The following is a 15,313-nucleotide window of genomic DNA, read 5'->3' on the forward strand; positions in this document are numbered from 1 at the left end:
AGCAGAGGCTCTCAGAGCGGTGACATCCCAGCGTGGCCACCCCATCCTGCTCCAACCCGAGCAGAGCGGTGCCTCCCTCAGGGACCAAGGGTGGCAACGGGACCCCTCAAGCTGCTTCTTCTCCTTGGGGACCCCCGGGGACTCCAAGCGAGCTTTCCCAGGGGCTCGAATGAGCCCCAGTTTATTTTTGGGGGGTCAGGCTGGGTAGTACGTTGGTGTATATTTGTGCAGCACCATCTCTTTGGCGGTGAGTGCCCACTGAGAAACAGCGTCCTGGCGTGATGCTGGTATGAAACACCCGGCTTCGGTGCTTGTAGCTGTGTCAGTCCACAAACAGGCAGATCCACCGGCTGTGCGGTACCGATCCACCCGGATTTAGCTTTTCCACCCGCCGAGGTTCTGGATCTGCGTTAAGAAATGCACCTTTTCAACTCTTTCCGTGCCCGCGTGTAGCTGGGATGTAGTTTATCAAACTTCCATGTGCAGACTGACAATGAACAAGGCAAATATCACCCGGAATGGTGCAACTCCAGGAGATTTAAAGGGAATTAAAATAATGGGCTTGGGTTCTGGGTGACGGGGGATTAGCAGCCGAAGCTGGGGTGATGGCATGTATCCGGCCCCGTGTAGCTCGGCAGGTCCCCAGGGACACGGTGCTGGACCGTGCGCTGCCGGAGCCTGCCGAGAGGAACAGGAGGCTCTGGAGCAGCAGATTAATCTCCTGTCATTTGCACACATGGAAAGCAAAGCAGCTGGACAATTAAGAGCAAGACAGAAAGTTAGGCTGGAGGCGTGGGGTATCCATCTTTCGGTGGTGGTGAGATGCTGGGGATCATTTCTGCCTCAGGTCCAGGGTCACCTGTGCCACATCTCCAGCTGCATCAAGGGAGTGAAACTGGCTCCAAGCAAAAGCCCAGGGCCCTGAGTCATCCCGAGGATCCGGGAACTGGGGCTACGGGGAAGCACCAGAGAGCAGGAGGCTGAGGATAACATCTGGGGTTGGGAAAGCTGGTCTGGTTCCAGCGGGAAGGAGAGGTTTCTCTGGATTTGGGGCACGATGGGATCCGGCTCTGGGTGCTCTGCTGGGCTCTGGCGTGGGCTTATCTGCGGCATCGGGGATGCAGCCCCCAGCCTGCTCTCTGCAGCAAGGTGACCGTGGTTCTCCCAGCTTGGGGCTGAGCACATGGAGACGAAGCAGGAGAGTGCTCAGGCACCCCTGGGACATGCCAGGGAGCAGCAGGAGGGGTGCAGGGAACTGCATCACAAGGGCTGGGAAGTCAAAAGCACGTGTGGGGTGTCAGGGCATCCGTAATCCTCAATTTCCCGGCTTCCCTCCTGATTTTCCTGCTCAGCCGGTGTGGTGGGCAGGCTGGGCAGCCAGAGTGTGCATGGTATACCATGCTGATACCAGCTGGCTCTGCTGCGATGCCAAAAATTGCAACCTTGTTACAGCCAAACCCCTGCATTTCTAGTGCAGAAAGTGGGGAGGGGGCTCTGCTCTCCTCCGAAGTGTGCGGGTGCAGCGGGTGCAGAGGTGGGTTTGGGCATAAGGGGGCATCCCAGGCCGGGGATGCTGGGGAGCATCCTTGCTCCCCACAAGCCCCCATTGCCCTGAGCCCATGGGGTCTCTTCCCACCGTCGCCTGCTCTAAGTCATTCGTAGCCCTGGGAATCCACTGTTAAATCACTGTTCTGGTAATACAGTAGCTGGGAAAGACCCTTCCCCACCATGCCCTTCCCCTCCTGGCAGCACAGGCACCTCTCTAGCAAGTGGTGACATCCCCACCTCGGTGCGATCTTCTTCCACGAACTCCTTCCATGTCTTTCCCTGTATTTTCTCTTTCTAATTCCTTTCCCGATGGAAAGAACACAACGATTCAGTGGCATAACAACACTGGCATAACGGGATGTGACATTTATCATAAAAACAGAATTTGCATGGTAGGAGCTGACAGTCTCCTTCGGGCATGAAACCGCAGCTTGACGGTGTTCGGGAAAGCAAGGGTGGTCATGGAGCTGTGCCGGCAGGGAGAGGGTCGGCGTGGCGTGGGCGAGCCGGGGCGGATCGGGACCATCCCATGCCCCAGCGCAGGGATCGGCGTGGAAGTGAACTAAAATGCAAACGGGCAGCTGAGCTGGGAAATGCCAGAGTTTGGGAGTGCTGGGAGCTCGCCGGGCCCTGCCCTGCTCTCTCATGGCCTCCCTCCATGCCGAAATAATTGGAGGGAGAGTTTCTCTTGGACCGGTTCTTTTTTTCTCACATGCTTTTTGTTGGAAAGCAAGATGAGCCTGAACGTTTCTGGGGGCTGGGGTGGGAGCGATCCTCACCACTGGTCCTGGCTTTGGTGGAGAGGGGGAAAAACCGAAGTGTGCACCTTCCCTGCAAGGACACGGTTGAACAGATCCGTATCCAGCTGCAATTAGCATCTTGTTCCTTTATTTTATGTTCAAGCCTCCGCTCCTCTTGCAGGAGGCTGGATTGCCATCACGCTGGCTCTGCCCTTCCCGGGATGCTCCCCTGCGCTCCCAAGAGCCAATTCATAAATCCTGACCTCATTATAAAGATCACAGAAAGAGAGAATAACAAATCTGGGCTCCTGGCTGTGCCGGCTTTGAAGCCGCCTTCCCCCCGTCAAGCTAGCGTGCCGTAAGCGAGCAGCGCAGGAGGAGCCCTGTTTGTTTGGGGATTAACTTCCCCACTTGGCTAATTGTTGGTTAATCATATCAGCACGCTGCCAGGCCGGCACCTCGACCACTGCCCCATGGTACGTGCCCCCCAGCACCCGGATGGGTCCCATGGGGTCCCTAGGGTCCCCGGGGCCGGGCTGGGGCATGCTCCTGGCGAGGCGGCAGCAGCCCAGCCCCGCTCTGCTGCACAGCCCTGGGTCCCATCCGTCATCTGTTTGTCCTGGTCCCCTGCCAGCGATTGTGCCGATTCCCACACCCACTTTCCATAACCCTCCGTCCTCGCCCGGGCGAATCGCTGGCGCGCTCGCCACCTATCCCTTTCCCCTCCTCTCTGATGGGATCAGACACGTTCTGGAGAAGGGGAAGAAAGGAAAGAGGAAAAAAAAAAAAAAAAAAAAAAAGATCAAGAGGAAAACAAAATGTGACTCACTGCCTTCTTAATTTATTTGTATTTATTTATTCCCCGCCGCCCTACGCTGCGACGTGCAGCAGGCAACACCGGAGGGCTGGCCACAATCTGCCGGTGTGGCCCGTGTCTGGCTTGGCAAAGGGCTGTCAGGAATGGGGGGGGAATAATTTTCTCCACTCTTTTGGCCAAGGAAAAGAGCACAGAGAGGAGCTCCTGGCACAGAAATTGTGTGGCACAGATTTTTAAAGCTGTCCAGGTCTCCGCGCAAACACCCCAGCAGCATCCCGTGCCCCACGAGCACTTGACACCACACAGCACAGACCGGAGGGTGGAAATATCAAATTCCACCTCCTACACTTGTGTCCTCGGTGGGGGAAAGAGAGAAAGAGAAGATAAAAGGCTGGGAAGCTCAAATGGTGTCATTAGGAACTATTAATGCTCTCATAAAAGGGCATTAATAAACACGGCAGCTCATCAGCGTCCATTAGCTCTGCTCGTGGCAGGGATCTTCAGGGGCCGCCGGCATGCGATGCTCCCCTCGCCCTTGCTGGCATTTCAACAGAGGAGCAATGAGCTGGAGGGGGGGTTGATTCCTCTCTCCATTGCCCCCACACTAGCAAAAACCCATTCCCCAGCTGCAGGTCCCCTCATCCCCCGGGGAGGCAGCAGGACCTGCACGCCCAACCCTGCCATCCCCTCCCGCAGTTTGCTCCCTTGCTTCCAGAATAGCTGTTTACTATTAAAAAAAAAAAAAAAAGAAAGAAAGAAAGAAAGAAAAAAGGCAGGGTTTACAGTGCTCGTCCCTACTTTCTCCCTCCCGCCCTCTTCCTGTTCTCGCCTCTTAAAAGGAGCTTTATCCTTTGACTCTCCCATCCCCCGGGCTAGCCAGAACCCACTGCATCTCAGGACGAGCAGGCAACCCACATCAGCAGGCAGGAAAACAGGGAGGAGGCCCAGCCTCTCCCGATAAGCCCATGGCAAAGCCAGGAATAGCAGCGAGGTCCCCGCACGGGAGCAGCCCTACCAGGAGCAGAAAAAAGCTTCGGTCCCTGCCTTTGAAGAGCGAGGGCTGGCAGCCAGCCCGGCCGCATGGCGAGCTTGGGGTTTGCTACAAGCTGCCTCTGCCAGTTTGGCCCCGCAGCCCAGAGCGGCACAGCTGGGGGAGCAGGCACAGCTGGAGGGGCTGGGCATGCACGGCTGGGTAGGGCAGATGTGCACATCTGGGTGGAGGAGGCACGGGGATCGTCTGGGCTGAGCGGGCATGCACGTGCAGGTGGGCTGGTGATGCGCAGCCGGATGGAGCGAGCATGGCGTGCACATCTGGGCGGGTTGTGCTCGCACATCTGGGCAGACTCGGCAGGGAGAGAGCAGCCAGTGCAACCCCATGGCCTCGCGTGCCCCCCTGGCACACCCCCGGGTGCTTCTCCCCCCGGCAGCCTGTGTGCTGCCTTCCCCTCCCGCCGTGAGCCAAGGCATTCAAACGTGCCAGTCGCTGCCCAAAATCTTAGTCATCACCTCTCTGTCATCGGGATATTTTCAGCTCTGGCTGCCAAGGTGGCGAGCCAACGTCGGGGAGCTGATAGCCAGGGACCAGAGCGGGCACTCGGCTTGTCAGTGACCTTTGCTGAGCCACAGGCAGCTCGCAGGAGGCTGTCACAGCTGTGACTCAGTGCAAAGCAGGTTTCTTTTTGGAGAAAGCAAAGCTTTGATCCCAAAGAGCCGGGGAACCGACCATGTTCCCTGCGTGCACTTTTGCTTGCAGTTATCTGATACATCTTTTTTTCGGGGTAATAACTCCCAGGGCAGGTTGGGACGGAGGAGCCCTGGCAGCGGCGCATGTGTGGGCAGGACTGGAATAACGGGTGCTGTAAGAGAGGATTTACAAGCGCTGGCGGCGGCATCGGTGGGAGGTGGGGGCCGGCCAGGAATAGCACAGCAGGTCAGAGGTGATGTGGCATGTGCAGGGCCAGGATGCGGCCGAAGCTCCCACCGTTGTCCCTTTGCCATTAATCCAGTCCTGGTGGGATGCTCGGCGCTCTCGGCAAAGCCTCCCTCCTCCAGGGCAGCGTCCCAGGCCAGGGATGGAGAGCCAAGCCTGCCGGGTGGTGGGGCTTACTTGCCAGGCAGGAGTTTTGGTTGAGAGCAAATCCACCATGATGGAGCGAAGTTTTGCCGTGGGAACGCTGGTGCAAATTGCCACCATCCTCCGCTGCTGGCCACTTCCCAGCCAGCACGGTTCACCCTTCCCAAATACCCATGTGCCAGGCAGCACCGAGGCTTGTAACGGGGATAGTGTGGCTTTCCCGGTGTGCAACAGCCTGGATCACTGGTCCAGATCACCAGATCACTGATGGTCCCCGTCTGTGGGTGACAGCGTGGTGCCAGCACCTCCTGTGCTCCAGGGCACCATGCCTGGAGCCTGTAAATCCCAAACAACTAAGGAAAGCCCCCAACATGCTCCTTCCCACTCCCCCAGGCCCAGCCATGTCCCCCGGAAAGGTTTGCTCCCTAAAGACCTTTGCAAGGAAAAAAACCCACCCAAAATGTTGGAAAACAAATCACTGGGGAGAAGCGGGTGCAGCTGGGGGGTGTCCATCCCCCCCATGTCTTTCTCCTGAGGGTCCCGGTAGCACCTCACCCCACTTTTCTTGTCCTTTCAGGGTGCAGATCTGCGGACTGGGGACATCCAAGGGCGCGTGCTGACGGGTGAGTGCAGCCCCCGCCGTGGGGAGGGGGTCTCCTGCAGCCCAGGCTGGGAGCTGTGAGGAGGCGGTGGCAGAGCTGGCAGTGCCTGGCAGGGACGAGCACGGCGGGACACGAGGGAGGGACACGAGGGGCTCCCGCAGGGTGCAGCTGGGCGCTGTCTGAAATAGGAGCCAGTTTTTCTCTTATTTTTCTAGAGGCAAAAGTGGTTAAAAAACTCCCCAGCAGCTGGATGAGCTCCAAACCAGTGCAAAAAGGGGGCGGAGGGGGGGAAATAACAATCAAAAAGAAAAACACAAGATAAAAGCGGGTGAATCCCAACAACTTCTGTGATGTTGCACGAACAAAGACTTTCAGTTCAGAACAGGCCAGACGCGGCTCATAGAGTTTACACCCCAAGGGAGCGGGGGAGAGGGGCCAGGGGCTCACCCAGCTGCAGGTGAACAAGTCCTGGAGGGGCTTGTCTTGTCCCTCAGCATCACATCCTCCCATCCCCCCCCAAGGGCGAGGGATGGCTGCCAGCATCCTGCATTGGGGGTCTCTCCCCAGGGATGTCCCTCTCCCAGGGACGACCAGCCAGTGCTGATGCCCCTGTGCCTCGCACCAGCTGCAGACCCCACATCTGGGCAGCTGTGCGCTGCTGGCTCCCACTTAGGCTGGGTTAAGGGCATGCATGCATGCATGCAGCACAGCGTGCACCCGGGGATGTGCCCACCTGCGCACTGAACATCTGCAGCAAGGTGAGGAAACAACCCCGGCCATCCAGCATCTGAGAACCCGCTGCTTCGACCGCAAGAGCACCCTCCTCCACCAAAGCTGGGTGCTGCAGGACCTCAATGCCCGGCAGCTGGAGCCCAGCCAGTGATGTGCCAGGCACCCCAGACCCCACGGGGCAGCTGGGAGGGTGAGAGGTGCCACGCACTGGTGGGGTGCTGGGGGTCTCAGGCTTGTCCCCCTCAGCATGGCCATACCCAAGGGAGGCTGCACCCAGCGGAGGGGGGTGGGGAGGGGGCACGGTGGGGATGGTGCAGGGGTGGGGAGGGTGATGGAGGAGAGGAGGAGGCCCTTGGCACGGAGGCAAGGAGCACCCCGGGGCTCTGAAGTTGAAAGAGGAGGAGGAGGAGAGGGCGGTGGCTGGTGCAGTGGGAGGTTGGGGGCAGGTTATTTCAGGAGAGGGAAAACAGGAGCTGGCCCCTGGGCAGAGGGGGGGGATCCAGGCGGCAATAAGGGAGGGGGCAGGTTTGCTGGGGGCACAGCAGCTGCTCTCGCTGGTGAAACACTGGAGCGGCTGAGCGCTTTCTCCCTCCAGCCCCACACGTGGTGAGGGGCCTCGGTGCACAGCGCTCCATGGGAGAGCCCATCCCCACCTGGAGCCAGGTGGTGCTTATGGTGGGAAGTGGGTACCACTGGCAGGATGCTCTGTTGTTATCTTTTTGCATCCCTAGCTTACGTCCGGCCCACGCCACCGCCCCGCAGCGGGTACCACCGCTACCAGCTCCGCCTGTACGAGCAGCCAGCTCACGAGGCCATCGCCCTGAGCCCCGAGGAGCGGGTCTCGCTGGGTAAGCAGCTGCCATGCCGTCGCTCCTGGCCCCACGCCGTGTCCTGAGGGGCTTTCCTGGGGGTACGGATAATTCCATGTGTCTGGACATACCCAAAGTGCCAGGCTGGGGATGCTCGTTTGGTGCGAGGATGCTCATTTGGTGCAAGGATGCTCGTTTGGTGCAAAGGGACTTAAATCCTTACACGGGACATGGCTGGGGCATTGAGTCATGGAATCATAGAATCGCTCCTTGCAAGGCAGCAGAAACCCTCGGCAAAATGGCTGGTAACGGCCTGGCTAGCGGGATCGGGAGCCGGGAGAGATCTCGTCGGCTGTGAAATTGGGCTGAGTCCTTGCTGGCACGTCGCCCCCCCCCTCCCCGTGCCACAGGAGTTGCCTCACCGCCACCTCAGAGCATGCAGATAAGGATCAGCCATGGCGATGGTTTAGCAAAGGGTTGCTCAAACCGGGCTGACACAACTCCCAGCTCCCCTCCGCCCAGCGCCGTGCAGGGACAGGGCTGCTGCCTCCCGAAATGCTGCCCCGGCAAGGATGGAGACAAGCAGCCCAGACCCCCGAGACACGATGGGACCATCCCCACTGCTTCACCCTGGGGCGAGGGGTAGCCCCGCCGTGGGCAAGGACTCATCCTGCAAAATGCAAAGCGTGGGTCCCTTCCCCGGATGGTGCGGGTGCAGCTGGAGCATGGGGCGCTGCAGCTCACATGGCCTCGACAAGGGAAATTTCAAAACTTTCCCAGCTGGGACCACATGAGCACAGCTCGATCGGCAGGTCAGGTCGGTGCATCTTGTCTGCGCCGGCCTGACTCACCCCTGAGCGGCGTTAACCAACGCTGCAGGTCCCAGGGGAAGGCGAGCGGCAGCAGGGTGGCTCCGGGGTGCTCGCTGTCCCCACACCCCCATGCAGGGAGAGACCCCAAAGCCACCCGGCACAGGGCTGTGATGCTCATCCCGTGGCCAGAGCAGGCTGCTGCTGCTGCTTCAAGTCTCTCTGCGGGTTATTTCTGCCCTTCGGTTTGCTTTCTGGCTCATTAGCTCTGCTTCTTAATGACATGCATTGAAGCCACCCCCCTGCCAGTGGAGTGGGGCACTTCCCCAGCCCCTTGTCCCCAGAGTGGTCAGAGGAGGGGGGTCCACTGCTGTCACTCGGGGCCACACACCCACATCCCCATTGCAGCATCCCAGGGCTGGGAAGGGAAGCTGGGACACCCACCAAGGAGCTTTTTCTGGATAAATCCTTTTACTAGCAGGGTAAGCAGCTCAAGCCCCCAAATTTAATGGCCAAAAGGGTTCAGCCACCTTACCTACATGTTCTGTGGAAGATGCCCCCATCCCCCCGGGTGGCTGGGTGCTCCCCACCCCATCTCCATTCCATCCTCAAGTTTCTCAACCCTTCCCAGGCTCCCTGGGAAAGACCCGTTGAAACAGCAGCGGATATCGATGCCTGAGCATCGCAGCTGCGGCTGCCTCGGTGGAGGCTGTTATTTAAGTCGTTGGTTGAAGGTTATTTTTAACCATTTCACTGCTGCATCACAGGCTTGGCCTGTCCAGTGAGCGCTGCGGAATTGAACCACCACCCACTGGCAGCCCATCTCTTTAATTCCCAGGGCAGCTGGCAAGCAGGGCATGAGGCCTGAAAGCAGCCAAAGGGTGAGATTTTGGTGTCTCAAGGGTTTTAAATAAATCCGTTCCCAGGGACCGCAGCGGGATGAACCGAACCGCTGACGCATCCAGCCTGCGGGGCTGAGCGCTGGGGTCTGGCCCCGTGGTGCGAAGGCAGCGCACGGGGGAGAGGAGCAAACACCTTGGGTGGCACGGGGAAACAAGGAGAGTCTGACCCTGGCCCCGGCAGACCATGGGTGAGGAACTCAGCCAGCCCCGCTGCAGCTCTGGCTTGGTCCTCTCCTCTTGCGGTACAAGAGGCGCAGGTTCGCCCAGCGATGCCGCAGCCACAGCTTGCAGCCTTGCTCGAAGGTTTCCCATCTTGCTTGGCCTTAAACCAGCCCCTTCTCGCTCCTTTTATTCTGTCCTGCACCTGGTGGCAGCGATAGCTCCGTCTCACCGAAGATGGTGGCACCCGATGTCAGCAGGTGCTAAAGCCAGAGAGGGAGAGACATCCTGACCTGAGCACCCGGCAGGTGCAGGGAACGGTGCTGGCCCATCCCAGACTCACTCCGGCTGCATCCAGCGCTACATCCCTGTGCTGCACATCGCCAGCCTTGTGCCATGCATCCATCCCTCTGGCAGCTTGTCCCCGGGCAGAGCCCGCTGCGGGGGACACAGAGCCCAGTTTGCAGGGAAGCTCCCTCCTGGCATGGGCTGCGCTTTGGGGGCAGGACCAGGAAAGCTCCTGGGCAAAGTGGGACCGATCCTGGGGAGGTGGTGTGTGCCAGGCGGGGTGGCAGGAGCCTGGTGGCGGAGCCGAAAGGCTGGAGCCTCCAGAAGAGGGCACTAAACCAGGACCTGCCCAGGCCACCGCGTCCCCGCTCCTTGGAGAGACCCACTCCTTGTGCAGATCCCTGGGAAATTAAAAAAGCGAGGGGCAGGGGCGAGTAATCAAAATAAAACTGTGCTGCATCTCCCCCCAGCACCACCTGTGAGGGAGCGAGGATGGCTCCACGCTGGCTGGTGGCTCCGATGTCCAACCTGTCCTGGCTGGGATGGCACCGATGGGCAGAGGGTCGGGTGCTGTGCCCAAGGGCACCCAGGCTGGCAGTGGCAGAGCCAAGGGGGGCTGCAGCCCACTCACATCCCCCCGCCACCGCTCCCCGCAGTGAGCCCAGCGCTGGTGACAATGGTGAATCAGTTGTTTACAGCAGAGGTGTTTCTCCAGGGTGGCTCTTGAGCAAAAAGATTTGTTTCATCAGGGAAAAAAAAAAAAAACAACCACCACCACCCTGATCCTTCTCCGCGAGTGTTTCTCATCAATCCCTGCACCAGCCGGCTCTCTCGCTGTGCGACCTCAGGCAAATAACTCTCTGGGAGCCTCAGTTTCTCTGCTGGAGTCTGATTCACTCCGCTTTTTGGCTGTGCCACAGCTTTGCAACTGAATTGTCACAGGGCACTGGCTCTGTCCCTGCTTGTGACTGAAGCTGGAGGTTCTTGGGGTGTCCCCGAGGCTGCACGGGCTCTGTCAGGCAGCGCGAAGCCTGTCCTCCCCGCTCGCCCTGCTCCCCTCCCAAGCCAGCAGGGTTACAAGCCGTGTTTGTATTTTGGCGAGATGCAAGATAATAGTTTGTGGTCTGTAAAATGTCAAAGCCACCCGGCGCATCCCGAGGCGTTGGCACCCGCTGCGAGCTCGGGGTCGGGCTCTGCTGCAGCGAGCTGCAGGAAACCCCCTCGGCCGGGGAAATTCGGGTGTCCAGCAAACCCCAGCCACAGCAGGGTGGCACGGAGGTGCCGGGGACCTTTCTGCCCATCTGCAGCCTGAGGGAGGACGGAGACCGTTGGTTTTCCATCTCCTTTCTTTTCTTTGTGGGGGAACTTTAATTAGCACAAGATCTTGAGGCTTAATTGCACTTGCCGGGTGGTGCCGTACCTTCCTCTGCTTCCACCCTGCCGTGCCCTGCTGCCGGGTGCCCATCAGCTCTGGTGAGCATGGGGACACGCTCCCCAGCATCCCCAAACCTCCTCCTGAACCCAAAAGCCATTTTACAACTGGGAATGGACTTGTGCATCCCAAAAATGTTGCCGCTGGGAAGCAGTGAGTCCTTTGGGGACCAGAGACCGGGGATGTGCCCAGCCAGCCACCCTCCCCGTGGCTCCATCCTCTGGCTTCGCATCGGGGCCACAGAGCGTTGACTCATGAGCCAACCTTGGGCGCCTCTGATCCACCCAGCTGGAAAATCGGGTTGGACTGGGCCCCAGCGGGGAGGGAAAGGCTGCGGCTCGGATGGGAGGTGGCAAAGGGCTGTGGGGAGCACATAGTCCCAGCCAAAGTCCCCGGGTGTCAGTTAATGGTGACCAAAGCAGCTGGCAGCCTCCCGCCTACCTCCACTGGGACATCATTAATCTTGGCAGAAAAGCATCAGGGCTCCTATCAAGGACAATGGCCCCGCTGATGAGTTTGATAAATTACAGCCAGCGACGTGCCCCCAGCGCTGAAGGGCTGGGGGGAGGCGGGGGTCATTTGGGGGGGGGGGGAGGGGGGCGGGATGCAATGGCAGGGCTGTGAAACAGCCCCGCGCACCCATCACCAGGGGGGCCGGAGGGTCCCCAAGCTGGGGGAGCTCAGCAGCTGCCTCGTGCCTCAGTTTCCCCACCTGGTGCTCAGAGATCAGGCGGCTGCCGCACGTGTGGGTGTCAGCGGGCGCTCCTCTTCCTCCGGCGGGTGCTCAGATAAGAGCCAAGCGTGATGATATAATCCTCTGGGAAATGAGCTTGAAAACGGACCATGGATGAAACATCGTATTGTTTTGGTGGGGAGAAGGGATGGCGGCACTCCGACCTCGGCTTCCCGGCCAGCCCCCCACTGCCCTCCCGGCTCCACGGCCCCGGTGACTCACAGTCCCCAAGCCCTGGAGCCGGCCGGTGTGGCGGCAGGATTCGGGATGGCTTGTAGAGGGATGTCACCCTGCGTCGGGGTGCACGGGCAGTGATGCTGGGATGGGGCACCTGCTCTGGGGATGCACCCAAGGGGTTGGATTTGGTGTGGGGGGGCGCAGACCCCCAGAGCTGGGGCAGGGGGCATCACCCCCTTTGCCAAACCAGTGGCTGTGCCTGGGGCTTTCCCTGTAGCCAGTCCCCGCTCCCCCAGAGGGACAGGCACAGCCGGTGCGATGGCAGGTAGGAAACTAGGTCAGGAAAAACCCTGACCCACGCGTGGCGGCGGGAGCTGGGCTGGTGCCTGCAGCCCTGCAGCGGCTCTGCCTCTCCCAGCTCCTTTCATCCGCTCCTCTCCGGGGGCTTCACCAACATCAATGACAGCTCCCGGCACCCCTGGGAGTCGGGGGGGGGTGGCCGCCACGTCTCGCTCTCACCCCAGTCCCACGAGGCACCAGCCACTCTCCCCCGGGTTTTTCCGAGTGCTTTGAAACCCACCGGATGAAAGGCACCCGCCGAAGGGCTGCGGGTGCAGTGGGAGCATCCCCCCCACGGGACCTCCTCCCCTGGCACCACATTCACTGGGACCCCTGGAGCTGGGGGGTGAGCGGCTGCCCCTCCTTGCCGGGATGTCATTAGGAGATGGATGTGTTCAGGCACATGGAGAGGACCGATACCCGCACAGGGGTGCGCCGGGGCTCGCAGCCATCGCCTGCAAACCCAAAGCCACCTCGAGCTCCTGCATGGGGGCATCTTCCCCCTCGGGCTTGGGCTGTGGTGATGAACCAGAGCCACTGGAAGTGTGGCTGTGTGCCCCTGCTAGTGGTGACCCCGGTGCAGCACGGGGACTGCCCTTGCCTTCGGCTTGGTTTGGGTCCTCAGCAAGTGGCAGTGATGATGTGGGGACATTTGGGACCACCCCAGCCACATGCAACAATGCATTTCAACATCCCCTCCCAGCCAGAGTGTCGGGATGCAGCATCCGGCCTGAGCATCCTGGGTACCTCCTTCCCAGGCACTGGAGCATCTCCCCAGCCACATCCCGGGAGGTCGCAGGGTGCAGTGCCAGCACCAGGAATATCTGCAGAGACCATCAGGGGCTTTTCAGCTGTGGGGTGACTCACAGCAGGGCCCGACTCGGTGCTGGGGGGCAGGTGGGGGGAGGTGGGCTCTGCCAGCACGCTGAGCCACACTGAGCCACCACTGTCTGGCGCGGGTGATGCAGCAGCTCGGGTTTTGCTCAGCATTTTTGCAAGAGCAAAGGGGACTGTTTGCTCTGGCTGGGGCTGAGATGCGAAGGCAGATAAGGGCTGCCAGTCTGCAGCGTGACATTAAAGACAAGTGCCGGGAAGGGGAGAGGAGGGGAGGATGGGTTTCAGATAAACAACGGGCCCCTTTCCCCCACCATGACACTGCGGCCGTGTCCCACCCGTCAGGCAGGGACAGAGGTGGCAGGGTGAGCTGCTCGGCTCCTGTCATTCCCAGGGAAAGGAGGAGGGTGCTCCACCAGCCATGGGCCAGACCCACACTGGACACTGAATCCTGGTGGGGCGCAGGGGGATTTCTGGCCCACAGGGCTGGGCGCAAGGGAATCCCTCCTGCCTGCCACCCTGGAGAGGGTGTCCCTGTCACCTTCAGCATTGGAAAAACCAAGGCTGGTTCCAGCCATGAGATGGTCCCGGACCTCTGGCATTCTCGGATCAGGGCAGGCAATGGAGGAGGGGGGTCAGGGATGAAGACCCCCCCCTTGGCTCCGACAGTTTGAGAAGCAGCAGCTCAGTGCATGCAAGCGAGGGAGCCGGGGGATCTCCTACCATCTCCCCACATGTTGCTGGGGGATTTCCAGGCACCCCGGGGTGGGCTCATAGGAAGCTGTGGGAAGGTCTGCTCCAAAGGTCAGCAGGGGCGGAGAGGGGCACGAGGGGAGCTGATGCCATTTACCCCCCTGGGGGATGCTCCCCTGGCTCCCTGCCCGCGGCCCCTGTGGGGCAGAGCCCGGTGCCTCCCCTCCTGCTGCTGTTTGCAGGATGTGGTCTGCAGCGCCTGGGGCAGAGCAACAGCCAGCGCATGGCGTGCAGCGTGCAGCCCCAGCCTGGATCGGGCCCCGGAGCATCCCTGCCTCCTGCAGCCTCCCAGCCCCGGTCAGCCCCTCTCTCCCTCTCTCCCCAGGTGCCTGGGCGATGGAGAACTTTGTGGAGCAGTTTCGGCTGGGCTCTCCGGTGGCCTCAACCCAGTTCCTCACCAAATACCACGAGGATTAGCTCCGGCCACCCCCTGCGCAGCTGCCTCCCCTCCCCTGCACCACAGAGCCACCGGACCAGGAGGAAACCCTGGGACTCACCAAGGATGCACCCACCCTTCCACCAGCCCAGATTCAGCAGAAGCCCCAAGCCCTTCCACCTCCAAACCTGGGAGGGGGTTTCTCCTTCCCTCCGAGGGTAACACCCCGAGCGGTGTCCCAGCTCGCCCTGGGTGTCCCGGGAAGGCTGGCATCACCCTTTTCTCCTCTTTCCACCCCGTTTCTGGCCTGACCCCCCGCATGTCCCACCTGCACCTTGGGGATCTCGAGCTTTAGTACCTGCAGCTTTCAGAATAAAGCACGGATGGAGCACACGGGGCTGTGTGAGCTCCTTGCTGGCAGCATGTGGGGGGTGATGCTGGGCCAGCACTGGGTGTATCTGGTTGCCTTGGGGTCCACACCAGCTGCATGGGATAGAGCTGACCCCCTGAAGATGGGGTTGGGTTGCCAACATGACCCTCATGGGATGCCAGGCATGGCCCAATGTCCCCCAGGAGCTCTGGCGTGGGAGCAGGACCACAGTGCCCAGCCTGGGGGGTCCCTCGGTGGCAGCAGCACGTAGGGTGGCAGCGTGGGAACCAGGCACTGCCCCGGCCTGACTCCATCCCTGCCCTACCTTTGCCCTCGCTCGCTGCCTCAGCCCGCTTCTCTTGGAAAGCAAAACTGAAATTAAAGCCATAAATCAGAAGAGCTCTGCCTACTGGCCACTTAGCTGGACCTCCCCTTTAATTAGCTCTTTAATTAGGCTTTCATCTAAGACTCGGTTTTCTTGGAGGCTTGGATTCACCCGCCTGCAAGTCCTCCTTGCAGCATGTCCATGGTGGCTCCACTGCGACAAAGCTGATTTTGCCCTGCCGATGGCCAGGGCTGCATCCCGGAGCACTTACGGGGAGCAAGACCCCGGGGGGCATTTTGCAGGCAGGGGAAACTGAGGCACGAGGGAACAACTTGCTCACGGCCACGCGGGGAGGTCTAGCATCGTCCTGAGGGGATGGCGATGCTCCTCTTGCTGCATCTCACCCCTGCATCAGTCCCTGGGTCTGTCCCAGAGCAACCTGTTCCTGATGCAGGAGAGAAAACAGGTCTGTGCCATCCTCTTCTTGCTCCCAG

The 15,313-nt window shown here is 60.4% G+C and overlaps 1 protein-coding gene across 11 annotated transcripts in view; it reads left to right on the plus strand.

Moving 5' to 3' along the window:
* Window positions 1-14,515, plus strand: part of PEBP4 (phosphatidylethanolamine binding protein 4) — an 80,598-nt gene extending 66,083 nt beyond the window's left edge. For all 11 annotated transcript variants that reach the window (XM_080370601.1, XM_080370606.1, XM_080370604.1 and 8 more), the window contains 3 exons: window positions 5,757-5,802; window positions 7,245-7,361; window positions 14,074-14,515. In XM_080370601.1, coding sequence (XP_080226727.1) covers window positions 5,757-5,802; window positions 7,245-7,361; window positions 14,074-14,165 — 255 coding nt within the window. In that variant the 3' untranslated portion in view covers window positions 14,166-14,515. The remainder of the gene's footprint in view (window positions 1-5,756; window positions 5,803-7,244; window positions 7,362-14,073) is intronic.
* Window positions 14,516-15,313: the final 798 nt, after the last annotated feature.

This window comes from Falco punctatus, assembly GCF_963210335.1.
Source record: "Falco punctatus genome assembly, chromosome: 20".
Lineage (NCBI taxonomy): Eukaryota > Metazoa > Chordata > Aves > Falconiformes > Falconidae > Falco > Falco punctatus.